The sequence below is a fragment of the Vicugna pacos genome, chromosome 12 (assembly GCF_048564905.1).
Source record: "Vicugna pacos chromosome 12, VicPac4, whole genome shotgun sequence".
Taxonomy (NCBI): Eukaryota; Metazoa; Chordata; class Mammalia; order Artiodactyla; family Camelidae; genus Vicugna; species Vicugna pacos.
In genome coordinates, this window is record NC_132998.1 from 6,542,252 (window position 1) to 6,561,296 (window position 19,045).

Below are 19,045 nucleotides of genomic sequence, written 5' to 3' on the forward strand. Positions count from 1 at the left end.
AAGATTTCATATTGGCTGTGTCATCTCTTTGGTTATGAGGTAATTGATACATTGAATTTGCATTTTCTTTCTTTAAACTGTCAAATGCATTTGGAAGCAGCCAGCCCTCTGCATAGGCCGGGCATTCACGGTGCAGCCTTCTTTAATCTGTTTTAGTAGTGATTTGATCCTAGGTGAGCTCTGCCTTGCTAGTGTGTAAATGCAGACTACCAGGGTTTCATTGTCTAATGAAATCACTGCTGACTGCAGACTGCACAGGTTGATTATTGGTTAGATTCTTAATGCTTTGGGAGTGTTACTTGGATATGCTCTCCGTATATCAAGTGCAAATTAGACTGAGTTCTGTTTTTGTAAGATGTCACATCTATTTTGATTATTCTTGAAATAGTCAATACTTGTGGTTAATGGAGGTGATTATTTTGTATAAGTCAACGTTTAGGTCCTCTATGGGATACAAAGATGAATGTAACCATTCTCAAGGGAGATGCACGACAGAGAAGAGTTAGGAGGCTACTGAAAATACCAAGGGTGACTTCCACAAATCCCTCATGGTCTACAGTACAGCAGAGATGTGTCCTGACTTTGCCTTGTTCCCAGGAGATGAATGCATGACTCTCTTCATGGGTTAAAACAACTAGACTTGAAAATTTATTAATACAACCAGAGGGACACCAGATTTAAGAATCTGTACTCATAATACCCAGTAGTGTCATATCCCTGTCAGTTCTCTTTAAATATGACTTCCTAAACTTCTAGAGCAACATTATGGAAGAGGACTATAGTATATTTCCAATCTTCTTAAGTTTTCTGACACTCCATTTTTATTTCCTAAACTATTTCCCTTGAGTGTTCATAAAATAGAGAAAGTTTAATCAAACTTAATTAATATGACTTTGCTAGTGTCTGGCAGAGAAGCAGTGATGTTCCAGTCTATTATGCACAGCAGAACTGTGGCTGTCTGAAATACGAAGAAGGTAGCTGACGTGATTTTAGCAATCCAAACGCACAGAATGGTGTATCCAGCTCAGCTGGGGATGCACTGAATAGGTTAGGATGAAGGAGAGGTTTTCCTACACGTTTCTGGAATATCCTTATGGATCAGTTGTCGCATGTAAAACTAAATGTGAGGCAGAACTACATTTTTTCATAAAGCTTAATAGCTGTGAACAAAGGACGTCCAGACGGAAAATGTGCTGGGCTACAACCTGGGTGACAGAGCTGCTGAGATCTGAGGCAAGTAGTTATTTTTCAATTTGTGCTTCAGTGTCAAATGAAAAATGAATAAATACTGCATATCCCTTTAAGCTCAAAAATAAACATGTTTCCATATATACATTTCTAGTAAGTCACAGAAGATGTCAAACATTAATGATTTCAGTAGAATTATAAAACAAATTATTAAGAGAGAAAGTGAATATATTCTGTATTTGTTATAAAATGTTAGGTTACTTATTCTATTTTATACTAAATACATATATATATTACTAAATAATATGTATACAGTATTTTCATTTTATCTGAATAGCTCCATCAAGAAATATTGGTATTGAAAAATATAAGTAATTAAATTATGTAGTAAATAAACATTTTAAACTTTATTTTATATCCTAAGAAAATCATTCATTGAGTCCTTACATCATAAAAAGTAACGGGTCGACGCCTTAGTCTTCTAAGTTTTATTTGTATCTTTTAATGGAATTGAGGCCATCTATTTCTGTCTTTAGCTGGTAGTATCTTCTAATAAATACATCAGAGAAAACAGGAAAAATGTGTATTTTATATGGTGGTTTTGACAAAAATGCAATGATTTGCATAAATTGGGCAAAGCAAAAACTATTGATTTCATTTGCCACCTCTCAATAATGTGACTTACTTTATGAAGATTTCCGAACTTCTGCTAGATTTAAATAAGAGAACGAGTAAATAAAGCAGGACTCACAAATATGTATTAAGACATAATGCAAATAAAATAGTCAAGAGAAAATAACATCAGCATGGATTCTAGAAAATGTTTTAGAATCGTATCGATGATGATATTGATCATGATGAATTATATCCTCATCTCTTCCCTTTAATATATTTTCCACCTAAATATCCTTAAAGAAGGAAAAAGGAGAAAGAGAGAGAGAGAAATGAACCACACAGTGATCACAGAGTTTGTCCTCCTAGGCCTTTCTGATGATCCTCACCTTCAGATTGTGATTTTCCTCTTTTTATTTATCACATATGTATTAAGTGTCACTGGAAACCTCACTATCATCACCCTGACTTTGCTGGACTCCCATCTACAGACGCCAATGTATTTCTTCCTCCGAAACTTCTCTTTCCTAGAAGTCTCCTTTACCACTGTATGTATCCCTAGGTTTCTGGGGGCAATTATCACCAGAGATAAGACTATTTCTTATAACAGTTGTGCAGCTCAGCTATTTTTCCTCATTTTCATGGGGGTGACAGAGTTTTACATTCTAACTGCCATGTCCTACGACCGCTACGTTGCCATCTGCAAGCCCCTTCATTACACAACCATCATGAGCAGGAAGGTCTGCAGCCTGCTTGTGCTGTGTGCATGGCTGGGTGGCTTTCTGACTGTTTTCCCACCCGTTGTGCTTCTCCTCCAGCTGGATTTCTGTGCCTCCAATGTCATTGATCACTTTGCATGTGACTATTTCCCCCTTTTGCAATTATCTTGCTCAGATACGTGGCTCCTAGAAGTAATGGGATTTTACTTTGCTGTGGTTAGTTTGCTGTTCACCTTGGCATTAGTGATTCTGTCTTATATGTACATCATCAGGACTATTCTGAGAATCCCATCTGCCAGTCAGAGGAAAAAGGCTTTCTCCACGTGTTCCTCTCACATGATTGTCATTTCCATCTCTTATGGGAGCTGTATATTCATGTATGCTAATCCCTCGGCCAAAGAAAAGGCATCTGTCACTAAAGGAGTAGCTGTTCTCAACACGTCTGTTGCCCCCATGCTCAACCCCTTCATTTACACCCTGAGAAACCAGCAAGTAAAACAAGCCTTCAAACACATGGTCTATAAAGTAATATTTTCTGCCACGAAATGAATTTTTTGACAAAAATAAAGGACACTCTAAAGAGCTATTATGTTAAACCTTGGAATTCCTGCATGTCATACAACTATGCTTGCTGTTTATAGTTTCTTTAGTTGCTTTACACCCACATTACAGTTAATGTATTTTCCCAACCCATTTCTTCCACTTCCGTGCCTAAGTTTCTCCAGTGCATTGTTTATTGACATTTAAAAATATAAGAAAGGTTATTTTTCCTACAGAATTTTCTGGGAATAAACGTATTTCTTTAAAACATACTTTACAGTCTGAGGTAGAAAATAATTTTAATTCTATTAAATATCAGTCCCTAAAAGGATCCTATGATTTCACATTGTAGTTCAAATGTAGAGTTCCAGAATTAATGTCTAATTTGTTGTGTATTTTGAAGATGAACATTGGTAATTTTTGAGGTGTAAAGACTCTACATGTTCGTATTATTATATATTAATTTCAGTCCAAAGAAATAATATGTACTATAATATTGCACATTAAATGTAGAGTTTTATACTTTGTGAAATTTAGTGCTTATTTTCAAGATAAACACTGTTCATGATATTATGTAATATTTATATAATTTCTATATTTTCTGTTTTCTATCATTTTTATAAAATATTTATATTTAAAATTCAAAAGAAATGCAATAAGACTTAAAACACTGCCACTTTCCTGAAGTCAAGGATCATCTTTATGAGTTATTTTGGTTTTTTGTCAGGTATTCGTCCGTCTCCATTCCTTTTTGGTCTGTTTTTAGAGATTTATTCATTTCTTCCATTGAGTCATTCTCCCCTTTTGCCTGTTTCTTCATGTTTCTTATAACGTGGTGTTGCTGCTTACAATTTGACAAAACAGCCACATCTCTCAATTTTTTTAGACTGGATTTGTAAAGGGAAGACCATCCCCATTCTGTCCACTAGAGATTCTGGGGACTGCTCAAATCTTTTCTGAGGATGTATCTTCTCAGATTTATGTTTGGAGATTTCTGATCAGAGTATTTTTGTCTATTTTATGCAGCAGTAACCTATAATCTCTTGCTCTGTCTCTGTCTGCTATAACTCAGTAGCTTGAAGAGGTCACCTAGCTCTTTTTGTTCTCAGCAGCCTCTGGGCATCTAGAGCATGCGAGGTGCCATAAGGGCCCCATGATGAGCTGGAGAGACAGCAGTCCTCCAGCAGGCCCTGAGGAGCCCGGATGTGGGGCACGTGCTCCACATTGCTCCCTTACGCTGAGGGAGAGGCCACTGAGTTGTGTAAGCCTCAGACTATTAGAAATTGCTCTGCTGGTACATAAGATTTTCAAAAGGATCCTCTTGTAATACTATAAAACATACTTTCTTTAAATTAAATCATTCTAAATTAGTTGAGTTTCACTTCATGGTCTCGAATATGGCCAGAGTTTTGTAAACATTTCTTGTGAATTGAAAAATTATATGTAATGGTGAGTATAGTGCTCTGAGTCCGCTCATCTATTTGAGTTCATTAATAACAGGATTTAAATCTCTACTTCTACTGTTTGTGTTATTAATGAATTCTTTAAATCTTCCAAACCATCTCTGTAGTTCTTCTCTTTGTAGCAATGTTTTTATTTTTAAAAATATTAACTCTGTTTTTATGCAGACGCAAATTGGGGTTGTTACTTTTTATTGGACAGAACATTTTATCATTAAGAAAAACTATTAATTCCTCTCCATGTGAAGTGTATTTTTTTCTGTAACATTTACCTTGACTAATACTGATATAGCTGTACCAGCACTTAAAAATATATGTTGTTTACATGGGATATATTTTCTCTATCAGTCATTTACTTATGAGTGGATGCTAGCCTTTTGTGCAGAAATTCTGTCATCAGGTGCATATCTTTATATGCTGGTCAGCTAGTTATTAGGTACTCTCAATCGGGCCGTACATATGGACAGAGGAAGAGGATGTAATGCGGGAGAAACCGGTTTTGGAGAAGTCTGAGTCATCTGTTTCTAAGCTTTACTTCTGCCTTCTGGACCCGCTCAAATCTGAGCTCCCAAGTATTATCTCCCTTTGAGGATGGATCGCTGCTGTAAATTACCAAGTTTATAAATCAGAAGGTCCAGTAACACTCTGTTGATTACGGGAACTCTAATGTAATGGTCAGTTGATGCTGTGTGGTTTGGCCTTTAGTCTCTACTAAGACCCAGTAGCAAGCTAAGGTTTGTTGTTCCAAAGGAGAATGTTTATCTGTAAACGATTTTTCCACAATCAAAGTTTGTAGTTTGAATCTCCACCTTATAGCATCCCGTTTGTCACTGAGACTTCAAATAGCACTGGAATTGCTAGGTCATTTGCCAAGGTGGAAGAGCACTAATACTAAAACCAGCACTAAATTTCATGTGGGAAACAGGCATGCAATAATGATCAAAAGATCTTGAGAAACAAGGCCACTATGAGAGGTTTAAGCATACAGATAAAATATAGTATAAGGCTTGTATAATGAAAACAGGTACTGAGGTAGGAAACGAGAGAGAGAGATTATTGAAGTAAAATAAAGTTAAGTGACACAATTCTGAGTATACCTATTTGCATAGTATTAACTTTTGACATATTCTCATTGTTTCACATATTTCAAAGATAAAATTAAATGGTCAAAAATGGGAAAAAACCTTAATACTGAATACACACAAGTGAATATAATTTTAAAATAAACATAAGCTTGTTGGGTGAAGTACAAAAAATTGATACAAGTAGGTTTTCAAGATAGCATTTTGAACTAACCATCAGTAGGACAAGGTTTGCAAAGAAGAATGAACTTTTTTAGTAGGTTTGTTTTTATACTTGCAGTGTCACAGTTCAGAAACTGTGTGTGTTGTAGAATTGAGTAACTGACAGGAGAATGGGTTAGTTCGAGCCAGGTTTCTTACTGCAGAGAAAGAGACACATGTGGTATAAGAGAAGAAGTTGAAAACTCCTGTGTTATTGGACTGGAATAAGAATGGTGTGAGTCCATTCCTTTTTCAAATATATTTCCTTTCTCTATTTCCTGCAAGCTCCAGGGAATAATGATAACTCAATAGCAAGAACCACACAAGGCATCCAGATCTTGAACTCAGAGTACTATTTCTCGCTGAAAATAACTTCTGAGAACTGGAGAAATGGTTGACTCCAGGTGGATTCCAGGACTCAACATTGTAGCAACAGGAAGAGCTGGAGTCACACCAGTCAGAATGGCCATCATTCAAAAGTCCACAAATGACAAATGCTGGAGAGGATGTGCATAAAGGGGAACCATCCTGCTCTGCTGGTGGGAATGCAGTTTGGTGCAGCCACTGTGGAAAACAGTATGGAGATTCCTCAAAAGATTAGGAATAGACTTACTGTATGACCCAGGAATCCCACTCCTGGGCATATATCCAGAAGGAACCCTACTTCAGGATGACACCAGAACCCCAATGTTCATAGCAGCACTATTTACACTAGCCAAGATATGGAGACAGCCTAAATGTCCATCAGTGGATGACTGGATAAAGAAGAGGTGGTATATTTATACAATGGAATAATATTCAGCCATAAAAACCAACAACATAACGCCATTTGCAGCAACATGGATGCTCCTGGAGAATGTCATTCTAAGTGAAGTAAGCCAGAAAGAGAAAGAAAAATACCATATGAGATCGCTCATCTGTGGAATCTAAAAAAAAAACAAAACTAAAAACAAAAAAAAAAAGCATAAATATAAAACAGAAATACACTCATAGACATAGAATGCAATCTTGTGGTTGCCAAGGGGGCAGAGGGTTGGAAGGGACAGACTGGGATTTCAAAGTTGTAGAACAGATAAACAAGATTATACTGTATAGCACAGGGAAATATACACAAGATCTTATGGTAGCTCACAGAGAAAAAATGTGACAATGAATATATATATGTTCATGTATAACTGAAAAATTGTGCTCTACACTGGAATTTGACACAATATTGTAAAATGATTATAAATCAATAAAAAAGGTTAAAAAAAATCTGGAGTATCTTATCGTTCCAAAATATAAGTGCTCTGAAAATGTAGCCACAAGTCAAAAGATAAAGATTCACTTAGAAGTTGTTCTCACTGACAATATCAAGACGTTTGGAGCAATGAACTGAATGATGATAAAAATAGACAATAACACATTATGTAGAAGAACAATATAAAAAGTGCATAAATTGATACTAGGATAAGAGAAGAAAATGCTTTTCTTTATGGCAAAATTCTAATAAATGTAGAAAGAGTAATAGATTTAGAAAAATCACATTTGTTTTAATGTTATACTATTATATATTGCCATCAATAAATAGGCTAGAGAACAAATAATAAGGAATGATTATAATAAAAGTTTCTTAGGCAATATAATATTTATACAGTCAAAATATCCCTGCACTACAGAGTAATTTTAAATTTCTCAGGGGAGAAAGTAGCTTTACATTGGAAAACTTTACAGTAGAAAACCACATTAATAAATAATAAATATTAACATTGCTGACAATCTAAAGCTGATATGAAACACCTCTTACTATGGTGTACTGAGATGCCTCAGGCCCACTGACTATTTGACTGTCCATGGACAGCTAAGGCACTGTCTCAGCTCTGTCTGGTAATGTAATCTGCCCTCCCCTTTTCTTCAAGATTGCCTTGGCAGTATTGTCTTTGGCTTTTTACTTAAGTTATGTGCCGTCAAGTAATATACGAAGATAATAAATGTGCAACAATTTTAATTTTACATCAAAAAAAATATAAACACATGGAACCAACAGAAAGAACAAAAATCGATTATTATCTGATACCCAGAAGTCCTAATCATGCTCCTATACTCAGAATATTTTCTTTGAACTCCTTCTTACTTAGGACTGATACTGATTTTTAACTAAATAATTTTCTAGTCAGAAATTTTTTCAATTCTTTGACAGTTTTGATGCTTGGATTATGAACCAGTTTATGATCCGGCATATGGTTAGTTTTGGTAGCTATTAAGTGTTCTTGAAAACAAAATAATGTAGGGAAGAGTGACATCAGCAAGGTGGCAGAATAGGAGGCTCCAACCCCCAGCCTTCGTATTCCAACAGAAACACCAATTTAATAACGATCCATAGGAGAAAATACCTTTAGGAGTGTTGCAGAATCCAAGAGACAGGATAAAGCACATTGCGGGAGCACAAAGATGCATTGACAAAGCTGTGAGAAGAACAGTTTCACTGTTTTTGTGAGGACTAGTCTTTAACTCCCTTGAGTAAACACCAAGGAGCACGGCTGCTGGATTGAAGGGCGAGTGTGCTTACTTTTGGAAGAAACTGTCAAATTGCCTTCCAAAGTGGCTGTCCCATGTTGCATTCCTGTCAGTAGTGAATGAGACTGCCTGTTGTACCACATCACCATCAGCACTGGATGTCAGTTTTAGAATAGATTTGGCTGTTCTGATAGGTGGGCAGTGTAGTCTCCTTGTTTTAATTTGCATTTCCCTGATGACTCATGGACATCTTTTTTTTTTCTTCCAGTTTTATTAGGTAGAATTATTACAGTTTAACTGCACATACACATTATACTGCATGTAAATACATATATACAATATACTGCACATATTTTTTTTAGTTTACATATATGTACTGATCATTGCTTCTAAGAAGAGATTAGAGCTTTAGCTTTTTAAACTTAACTAGTTATCAAAGGAATAAAGCCAACCACAAAGTAAGAATCAACAGAATGCAGTAATTCAATCAAAAGGACACTGAAATGTGTTTACACATATTCAACAAATCAACCATCTAAATTATAAATCATTAGTTCATTTGTCATCATCTTCTTCCTCTCCGCCTACTCCTTCTTTACTACATATAAATGATATCATACGGTATTTTTCTTTCTGTTTCCAACCCACTTCTGTTAAAATGACAGTCTCCAGGTCCATCCATGTTGCTGCAAGTGGCATTATTATATTCTTTTTTATGACTGCGTAGTGTTCCATTGTGTATATGTACCACTTCTTGTTTTTCCAGTTATCAGTTGATGGACATTTGGGTTGTTTCCATGTCTTGCCTTATTGTAAATAGGACTCATGGACATCTTTTCATATGCTTATTTGCCATCTGTATATCTTCCTTGGGCAAGTGTCTGCTAAGATCTTTTGCTCCTTTGTTATTTGGGGTGTGTTGTTATTTTATTGATGAGTTTTAAGAATTCTTTGTGTATTTTGGATAATAGTTCTTTATGAGATGTTTCTTTTTACGATACTTCTGTGGCTCTTTTTACAATTCTCTTGTCATTCCCTTTCACAGCAGGAGTTTTAAATTTTAATGAAGTTCATTTTATCCACTGTTTATTTCGTGGATCACACCTATTGGTGTTTCTTATAAGAAGTCATTGCTATCCCCACGATCATAAAGGTTTTATCCTATGTTATCTGCTTACCTTTTTCTAGTTTCCTGTTCTTTTTCTAGTTTCCTGAGGTGGCAATTTAGATGATTAATTTTAGATTCTTCGTATGTTCTAATATGTTTATTCCATGTTATAAATTTATCTTTAAGCACTGTTTTTACTGTATCCCACAAATTTTGACAAGCTGTGTTTCCACTTTTACTTACTTCAAAATATTTTAAAATTTATCCTGACACTAATTATTTGTTCCATATATTATTTAGAAGCATGTTGTTTAATATCCATGTATTTGGGGATTTTCTAGTTATGTTTTTGTTCTTGATTTCTCACTTAATTCCATTGCAGTTTGGGAGCAGACATTGCATTGTTTCTATTTAAATATTTGTTTGGTGCATTTGATGTCCCAAAATGTGGTAAATATTCCATGTGTGCTTGAGAAAAATGTGAATTTTGCTGTTATTGGGTGAAGTACCCTACACATGTCAATTTTAACCAGTTGATTGATGACATTGCTGAGTTTATCAATGTCCTTAACTAATTTTCTACTTGCTGCTGGGTATGTTCATTTCTGATGGATGAATGTTGACTTCTGCAACTGTAGTAGTGTATTCATCTGTTTCTTTTTGTAATTCTATTATTTTATACCTCACATAGTTTGATTATCTGCTCTTAGGTGCATAGTCATTAGGAATTCTTAGGTCTTCTTCAAAAACTGACCCTTTATCAAAGAGCCACTTTCATGGAGACATTTTTTTTTATGAGAAAACAAAATATAATATTTACACATGAGATTCACTCATCCTAGGATTTTAGTCAGCAAGGAAAAAAAATGATCTACTCTTCAGAGAAATCTTGGTTTACGAATTTCAGGAAAGCTCTTCTAAAACATTTCCATGTTTAGCTATTTCCTCATAGATAGTATGCAGAATATTCCACATGCTTCTGGCCTATTTCTCACACCTTGTTGTCACAATGGATATTGTCCCCCAAGTTTCTTGTTTCAATGTTGGTACAAATGTTGATATCATGTTTATAATCCTTAGTGTGTTTTCCTCTTGGCCCCTGTTGACAGACTGAGTTCACTGGAGTATTTCCCATGAGCCTGGGCATACAGGGTGGATAAAATAACACGTGGCTTATGCAGGTTATAATCAATGCAGATATTGTATCCAGAAAGGCTCAAAGTAACTGCATAACTTGCTTCTCTTCCCTATTTTTGCTCCCATGGCTATAATGGAAAACGTATCAAAGAAAATTAGCCACAGAAATTAATTCCAATGTATTGATAGAGAGTGATTTTTAGAAATGCTAGATTTTTTAACCTAAAACTGAAATAGTTGATAGTATTTTTCAAAAGTAATTTCAACCAGCTGCTATGATGTCTCTATACAAATAGAGGTAAAATTAAAAAGTTAAAGCCAGTGAAAACTTTCCTTTTCTTAGCTCTGATTTATTAATTTCAGTGTCACCATAACTAGCTGCATGATCTTGTTTATGTTGTTTAACCTCTCAGTGTCAAAGTTTCTTCAAACATAACAGTGTTATTATAATGGGTAGAAGAGATAAGTATGTAAAACCTTAGCATTGTCTCTCAGATGAGTTTCCTCAAACATCCTTATTATCATTTTATAGCGGAACTATCTGCCTCTAATGTGATAACTGACTTTATTTTTAGGAATAAAGAAGATAATGGGGATTACTGTGTGGGAGTATGTGCTATAAAATTGTTATACAAGTTAATTTTACTTTATATTTAAATTAGCTCTCACAATAGTTCTGTGAAATATTATTCTCATTTCCACAGTGAGAAAAAAAAAAGCCCCCAAAAACCGAAAAACAAACCTGAAAGTCAGGGAGAGTTGTATTTTTAATCCATTTCTCTTGGAATGCAAAGCCTGTAGGCTGTCCCAATAATCACACACATTATAAATTAAAATTAAGTCCTGATGCCATAATTCATATAAGAATTGCTTTTCCTTTTCAAGTTATACATTATCTTCAGGTATAGATACTATTTACAAACTGAGACAATCAGGAGAGAAAGAGAACATCTCTTTGAAAACCTACAGATTTTGCGAGTGATTTAGGTTACAACAGTTTTTCTTTCATTATTCTTATTCATACTGGTTGGTACTTTGATCTCACTGACTTGATCTGCCTCCCCCTTCCCATTAAGCAAAAAGCAAGGTCATTTTTTTCTTTCGAAACACTCAGAGAAACAGAATGCTGAATCATAGGACTATTTGAAGATAACCTTAAAGGAATAATTTGAAAATACTCTAAATCGACTCTTCTTCTCAAGTATTTTTTTCATGCTGTCATGATGAACTTCATGATGAGTTCTTACTCAGCAAACAGAGTCAGAAGTAGAATAAATCATTCTAGAAAAAGAAATTAGTGTTGTTATAAAGCCAAACTGTTACCCAAGATATCAAATTAATCCAATGCTCTGACAAATTAACCCAGCATACACAACTAACACCAAGAAAAAGATCGTCAGGAGAAAGACAGAGAATTGGAAAACTGTGTAGTAATGTTGAGGCTGAAGATTGTATTGAGGATATATGTGTTCACAAGCTCACTTATGGCTTCCTAGGAGTTTTAACATAAGAAGAGAAAATTCAGTACACAAAGAGAATGTGGGAAGATAATCTAAGTTTCCAGTTATATTGTGGAATTTAGGGAGCTTCGCACAATTTATAAAAATAAGAAAAGACAATCTCTTGATCTTTGATAGACACTGAAGTATAGTTGCTTTTTAAATTGGACAATTTGTAGAATGCTGTTTCTTATGATTTATAATTTATTATGAAGCCATCCTTATGATTTATTATGGAGTGGCAGAAGTGTCCTGACAATCATTTCTAGTTGTTTTATTTAACACATGGGCAAGCAGTTGTTTGCTGAATAGGTTAATTTTCACTTGCAGTGAGCTACAAGTTTGATTCAACAATGAGATTTCCAAGATATGAGAATTCACTAAAAAGGAAGGAATAGAAAGGAACATGAAGCTGGTTATCATAAATCACATGGGACTAGGAAAAAATATGAATGAGTAGTTAGGAAAGAAAGTCTGAAAGGATGTCTTACAGACTTGGAAATAGCCTTGATTACTTCACCAGAAACATCCCAGAAATGGTTTACAGATCAAAGAGTCGGACACAGCTATGAATCTCAGAAGATTGTTCATTGAGAACAACAAATTTTACATTTGTAAATATTAATCATTCTTCAATGGCCATAAATTTATTCACAGAATATATAATTATAATGTCTGTTTTTCTTCTAAGTGCTAATAAGCCTTTTTCTCTAGTCTCTGAGGAATACTGAAAGAATAAGTTCATTTTCTTGTGAACTTCACATGCTCTTGCAGTAGCCTTGGCCACCATCCATTTCAACTAGAATTTTCCTTAATTTGAAAGCAGCAATACTTTTTTGCTAGAAAGTGAAGTGAAAAGAAAGCTCACGTATGTAAGGGAAGAAAACAAAGTTGAGAAATTTCATAGTATTATGATGTATTACATACTACAAATCAACAAACATACATCTTCAAATTAAACATTCTATTGCAGAAAATTCTCTCCTGATATTGGAATGTAAACCTGACCATTTAATGCGAATTCACAGAATTACTGATATGAAAATGTACTGAGGAAATTTATTGAGGAACCTTAGCTTCTTTTTAAAATAAATGCATTATTATTATTACTACTGTTATTTAGGAAGACAAAATCAAAGGTTTTCATTCTTACTTCATGATTAGTACAATATGCTGACAAAATAGAACTTCCTTTAAGTAAATAAAAGGCAAAATATAAAAATTTATGAGATAGAAATTAGAATATATATAGAGAGAGAGAATACTAGTATCACTTAGATGTGAGAAATTTTGGAGAAAAAATTTTGATGGAGGATAACATTCTATTTTAGACATTTGTACAGTTTGGTGTCCTTAGCCCATAACGCAGATCCAAAACTTAGTGTCTAGTCTGCCTCCTTTCTCCCCGGGACTCGCTAATATCCATTATATGTGGCTTCAGACGAGGAGCAGGAGACTGGGAAAGTGACCGTGAGAGTGGAAAGTCATGGGAATAAATCCATTATCTGTGGCTTCAGAGGAGGAGCAGGAGGTTGGGACAGTGACTGTGAGGTGGAAACTCAGAAACCTGTCACATTGTTAAAGATTTAACTCCAATGACTTTCAGATTTGGGAGACATACCCATTTGAGCGACCTTTTCCTGACACATCTGGCTTTTCTATATTACACTAGGAAATAATATTACAAAAATTTGGGTGGCAAAAAATAGGAAATCAGATGCTTTTATTGGAGTGGAAGAAAAGACAAGGTGTTTCCCATTGGGAAGGGAGTCATTTAAGGGAGGCTGTTAAGAAGTAAACAGGTAGCATTTCTATTCCAGTATTTCTAGGTTTTAGAAAAACCCAGGTTAAAATCCCTGCTCTTCCCATTTAGGTTCTGTGATATGGATAGGAGTTTTAAAAATCGTTTTAGCCTGTTTGCAATCTGTCAAATAGGGATTTTATAAAGAAATATTCTATGTGAAATAGACTCTGGCATATATGGTAAAAATCTTACTTTCAAATATGTCATCTATTTTCATTAACTTCTTTTAAAAATCTCCTAAATTAAATTAGCATGACATAATAGTTGACTTCGAGAGGCAAATTCCAATTCTATCTGTGGGTAATCCTCTTTTCTTTAAGTCTTCTCTTTGTGTTTCCTCTTGTAGTTGACACAAGAGAAGAGGAAAAAAATGAGGAACTACACAGTAATAAGAGAGTTCATCCTCCTGGGACTGTCTGATGACCCACAGCTTCAGGCTGTCATCTTCATCTTTCTGCTCATCACCTACATGCTCAGCATCACTGGGAACCTGACCATTATCACCCTGACCCTGCTGGACTCCCACCTCCAGACCCCCATGTATTTCTTCCTCAGAAACTTCTCCTTACTAGAGGTGTCATTCACAACTGTCAGTATACCCAGGTTCCTGAGCACCATTGTTACAGGAGATAAAACCATTTCCTTTGATGACTGTATGGCTCAGTTATTTTTTTTTCATTCTCCTGGGAGCCACTGAATTTTACCTGTTGGCCGCCATGTCCTACGACCGCTACATTGCCATCTGCAAGCCCCTTCATTACACAACCATCATGAGCAGGAAGGTCTGCAGCCTGCTTGTGCTGTGTGCATGGCTGGGTGGCTTTCTGACCATTTTCCCACCCCTTATGCTTCTCCTCCAGCTGGATTTCTGTGCCTCCAATGTCATTGATCACTTTGCATGTGACTATTTTCCCCTTTTGCAATTATCTTGCTCAGATACGTGGCTCCTAGAAGTAATGGGATTTTATTCTGCTGTGGTTAGTTTGCTGTTCACCTTGGCATTAGTGATTCTGTCTTATATGTACATCATCAGGACTATTCTGAGAATCCCATCTGCCAGTCAGAGGAAAAAGGCTTTCTCCACATGTTCCTCTCACATGACTGTCATTTCCATCTCTTATGGGAGCTGTATATTCATGTATGCTAATCCCTCGGCCAAAGAAGAGGCATCTGTCACTAAAGGAGTAGCTGTTCTCAACACGTCTGTTGCCCCCATGCTCAACCCCTTCATTTACACCCTGAGAAACCAGCAAGTAAAACAAGCCTTCAAAGACATGGTCTATAAAGTAATATTTTCTGCCAAGAAATGAATTTTTTGTCAAAAATAAAGGACACTCTAAAGAGCTATTAGATTAAATCTTGGAATTCCTGAATGTTATTCAATTATGCTTGCTGTTTATAGTCTCTTTAGTTGCTTTATGCCCACATTACAGTTAATGTATTTTCCCAATCCATTTCTTCCACTTCTGTGCCTAAGTTCCTCTAGTGCATTGTTTATTGACATTTAAAAATATAGGAAAGGTTATTTCTCCTACAGAATTTTCTGGAAATGAAATGTATTTCTTTAAGACATACTTTACAGTATTAGGTAGAAAATAATTGTAATTCTTTTAAGTATCAGTCCCTAAAAGGATCCTATGATTTCACATCGTAGTTCAAATGTAGAGTTTAACAATTAGTGTGTAATTTCTTGTGTATTTTCAAGACTCACTTTAATAATTTCTTAAGGTGTAAAGAATCTACATGTTCTGTATCATTATGTATTAAGTTCAATCCAAAGAAATAATATGTACTAGAGTATTGCACGTTAAATGTAGACATTTATACTTTGTGAAATTTAGTGCATATTTTCAAGATGAACATTGTTCATATTATGTAACATTTACAGAATTTCCATGCTTTCTGTTTTCTATCACTTTTAGAAAATATTTATATTAAAAAATTCAAAAGAAACGCAATAAAACTTAAACACTGGCACCTTCCTAAACTCAAGGATCATCTTTATGAATTATTTTGATTTCTTTCTCAGGTGTTCATACATCTCTCCATTTCTTTAGGGTCTGTTTTTAGAAATTTATTCATTTGTTTCTTTGGGCCATTTTCCCCTTTTGCTTGTTTCTTCATGTTCCTTATAACGTGGTGTTGTTGCTTACACATTTGACAAAACAGCCACCTGTTTTTTTTTAAAACAGATTTGTAAAGGCAAGACCATCCCCATTACATCCACTAGAAATTCTGGGGACTGCTCAAATCTTTTCTAAGGATGTATCTTGTCAGATTTGTGTTTGGAGATTTCTAATCGGAAGATTTTTGTCCATTTTATGTAGCAGTAACCTATAATCTCTTGCTCTGTTTCTGTCTGCTGTAACTCAGTTGCTTGAAGAAGTCACCTAACTCTTTTTGTTCTCAGCAGCCTCTGGGCATCTAGAGCATGTGAGGTACCATAAGGGCCCCAAGATGGGCTAGAGAGACAGCAGTCCTCCAGCAGGCCCTGAAGAGCCCAGATGTGGGACATGTGCTCCACACTGCTCCCTTCCCCTGAGGGAGAGGCCACTCAGTTGTGTTAGCCTCAGAGTATTAGAAATCGGTCCACTGGTACACAGATTTTCAAAAGCATCCTCTATAATATTATAAAACACACTTTCTTTAAATTAAATCCTTCTAAATTAGTTGAGTTTCACTTCATAGCCTAGAATATGGCCAGAATTTTGTAAACATTTCTTGTACATTAGAAAATTGTATGTAACGGTATTTGAGTGCAGTGCTCTATTTGAGTCCGCTCATGTATTTGAGTTCATTAATCACATGATTTAAATATCTACTTCTACTGTTTGTATGATTCCCAAGTTATTTGAATTTTATAAAACAATGATGGAGTTGTTTCTCTTTGTAGTTATGTCATGTTTTTATTTTTGAAAATATTGACACTGTGTTTTTATGCAGACACAAATTTGCGATGGTTACATTTTTTGGTCATAACTTTCTATCATGAAAAACCACCAATTCCTCTCCATATGAAGTACACTTTTCTTCATAATATCTACATTGACTAATACTGATATAGTTATGCCAGCATTTGAAAAATATATGTTGTTTACAGGGCTTGTATTTTATCTATCTGTCATTTACCTTTGAGTGGATGCTAATGTATTGTGCAGAACATGTATCATCAGGTACATATTTTTATATCTTGGTCAGCTAGTGATTAGGTACACTCAATAGGGCCATACATATGGATAGATGAAGAGGATGCAAGCAGCAAAAATCTGGTTTGAAAAACTCTGAGAAACCTCTTTATAAATTTTAATTTTGCCTTCTGAACCTGCTCTGGTCTGATCTTCCAAGTACTATCTCCCTTTGATGAAAGATCACTGCTATAAATGACCAGGTTTATAAATCAGAAGGTCCAGTAACAGTTCACTCTGGGAAGCTAAATCTAATGGTCAATTGATGCCTTTAGTCTCTTCTAGGACCCAGTAGCAAGCCAGGGTTTGTTGTTTCAAAGGAGAATGTTTATCTGCAAAAGGTTGTTCCACAATCACAGTTTGTATTTTGAACCTCTACTTGTGGCAAAGAAGATGTGCCTTACTGCATTCCCTTTGTCACTGAAACTTCAAATAGCACTGGAATTGCTGGGTCATTTGGCCCCAGTGGAAGAGTACTAATACTAAAACAAATACTAAATTTCATGTGGAAAAGCAAGCATGCAATAATAATCAAGAAATCTTGAGAAACAAGAGCAATATAAGAGGACTAACCATACAGATATAAAAATATAACATAAGGCTCGTGTAACTAAAACATGTACTCAGGCAGGAAAAGAGAGATTATTTGCATAGTTTCAACTTTTCAAATATTCTTATTGTTTCACATATTTCAAAGATAAAATTTAATGAGCAAAAATGGGGGAACCCTTACAAGTGAATACACTCAGGTGAACATAATTTTAAAATCAACTGATTACCACATAGGGAGAAGAACAAAGAACTGATACAAGTAGTTTTTCAAGTAGCATTTTGACAACTGATCATCAGTAGGACAGGGACTGAAAAAAAATGAAATTTATTTAGTAGGTTTGTTTTTATAAAAGCAGTGTTACAATTCAAAAACTATGTGTGTGTTATGGAATTGAGTAACTGATAGGTTAATGGGTTTGCTGGAACCAGATTTCTCACTGCAGAGAAAGAGAGATACAATATGGTATAAGAGAAGTTGAAAAATCCTGTGTTACTAGATTGGAATAAGAAATGCCAGTGTGAGACTATTACTTTTTCAAACGTATTTCTTTTCTCCATTTTATGAAAGTTCCAAGGAATAGCAATAACTAAATAGCACAGACCACACAAGGCATCTAGTTCATGGGTTCTAATACCATTTCTTGGGAAAATCAACCTCTGAGAACTGGAGAAATGTTTGACTCCAGGACTAAACATTAAAAGAACAAGATGAGCTAAAGTATCTCATTGTTCCAAAAAATAATTCCTGAGAAAGTGTAGCAACATGTCAAATGATAGAGTTTTCTTAGAAGGAGCTCTCACTGACAATATCAGGGCACTGAAATATAATGATAAAAGTAGATAATAACACACTAAGTAGAAAAACACTATGAAATAAATTGATAATAGGAATAGAGAAGATAAAGCTGTTCTTTATGATAAAATTCCAACAAATAAATGTAGAAGGAGAAACAGATTTAGGAAAATAACCATTGTGTTAATATTAACATTATATTATTATATATTTCTATTAATTAGATTAGAAAACAAATAAGAATGATTATAAACAGATAAAAGCCTGTTAGGGAACATAATATTTACACAGTCTCAAAACATCCCTGCACTGTACATAATTTTTACTGCATGTAATTTTTAATTAGTCAGGGGGGAAAGTGCCTTTACAGTGGAGAACTTTTCTATAGAGAACCATATTCACAAGTAATAAATGTTATCATCATTGATAATATAAAGCTGACATGAAATATCTCATAACATGATGTCCTGAGATGTTTCAGTCCCACTGACTATTTGCCCATGGACAACTAACACACAATCTCAGTTATGGCAGCTTTATCTGGTGTTATAATAAATTACTCAGATTTCCTGCCCTCCCACTTCTTCAGGATTGCCTTGGCAGTATTGTCTTTGGATTTTTATTTAAGTTATGTGCCATCAAGTGAAGTACATAGACAATAAATGCATA

General features: G+C 35.0%; 2 protein-coding genes and 1 pseudogene across 5 annotated transcripts in view; 2 read left to right on the forward strand and 1 right to left on the reverse strand.

The window, feature by feature from the left end:
- Positions 1 to 19,045, reverse strand: part of LOC140685360 (olfactory receptor 10C1-like) — a 333,851-nt gene that overhangs the window by 111,492 nt on the left and 203,314 nt on the right. The gene's annotated exons all lie outside the window — the stretch shown is intronic.
- Positions 2,133 to 3,068, forward strand: LOC102531522 (olfactory receptor 6C3). The gene has a single exon (XM_006219302.3). It carries the CDS (start codon positions 2,133 to 2,135, stop codon positions 3,066 to 3,068), a length of 936 nt encoding a protein of 311 aa, XP_006219364.2.
- On the forward strand, positions 14,217 to 15,156 carry LOC102532101 (olfactory receptor 6C3-like; annotated as a pseudogene).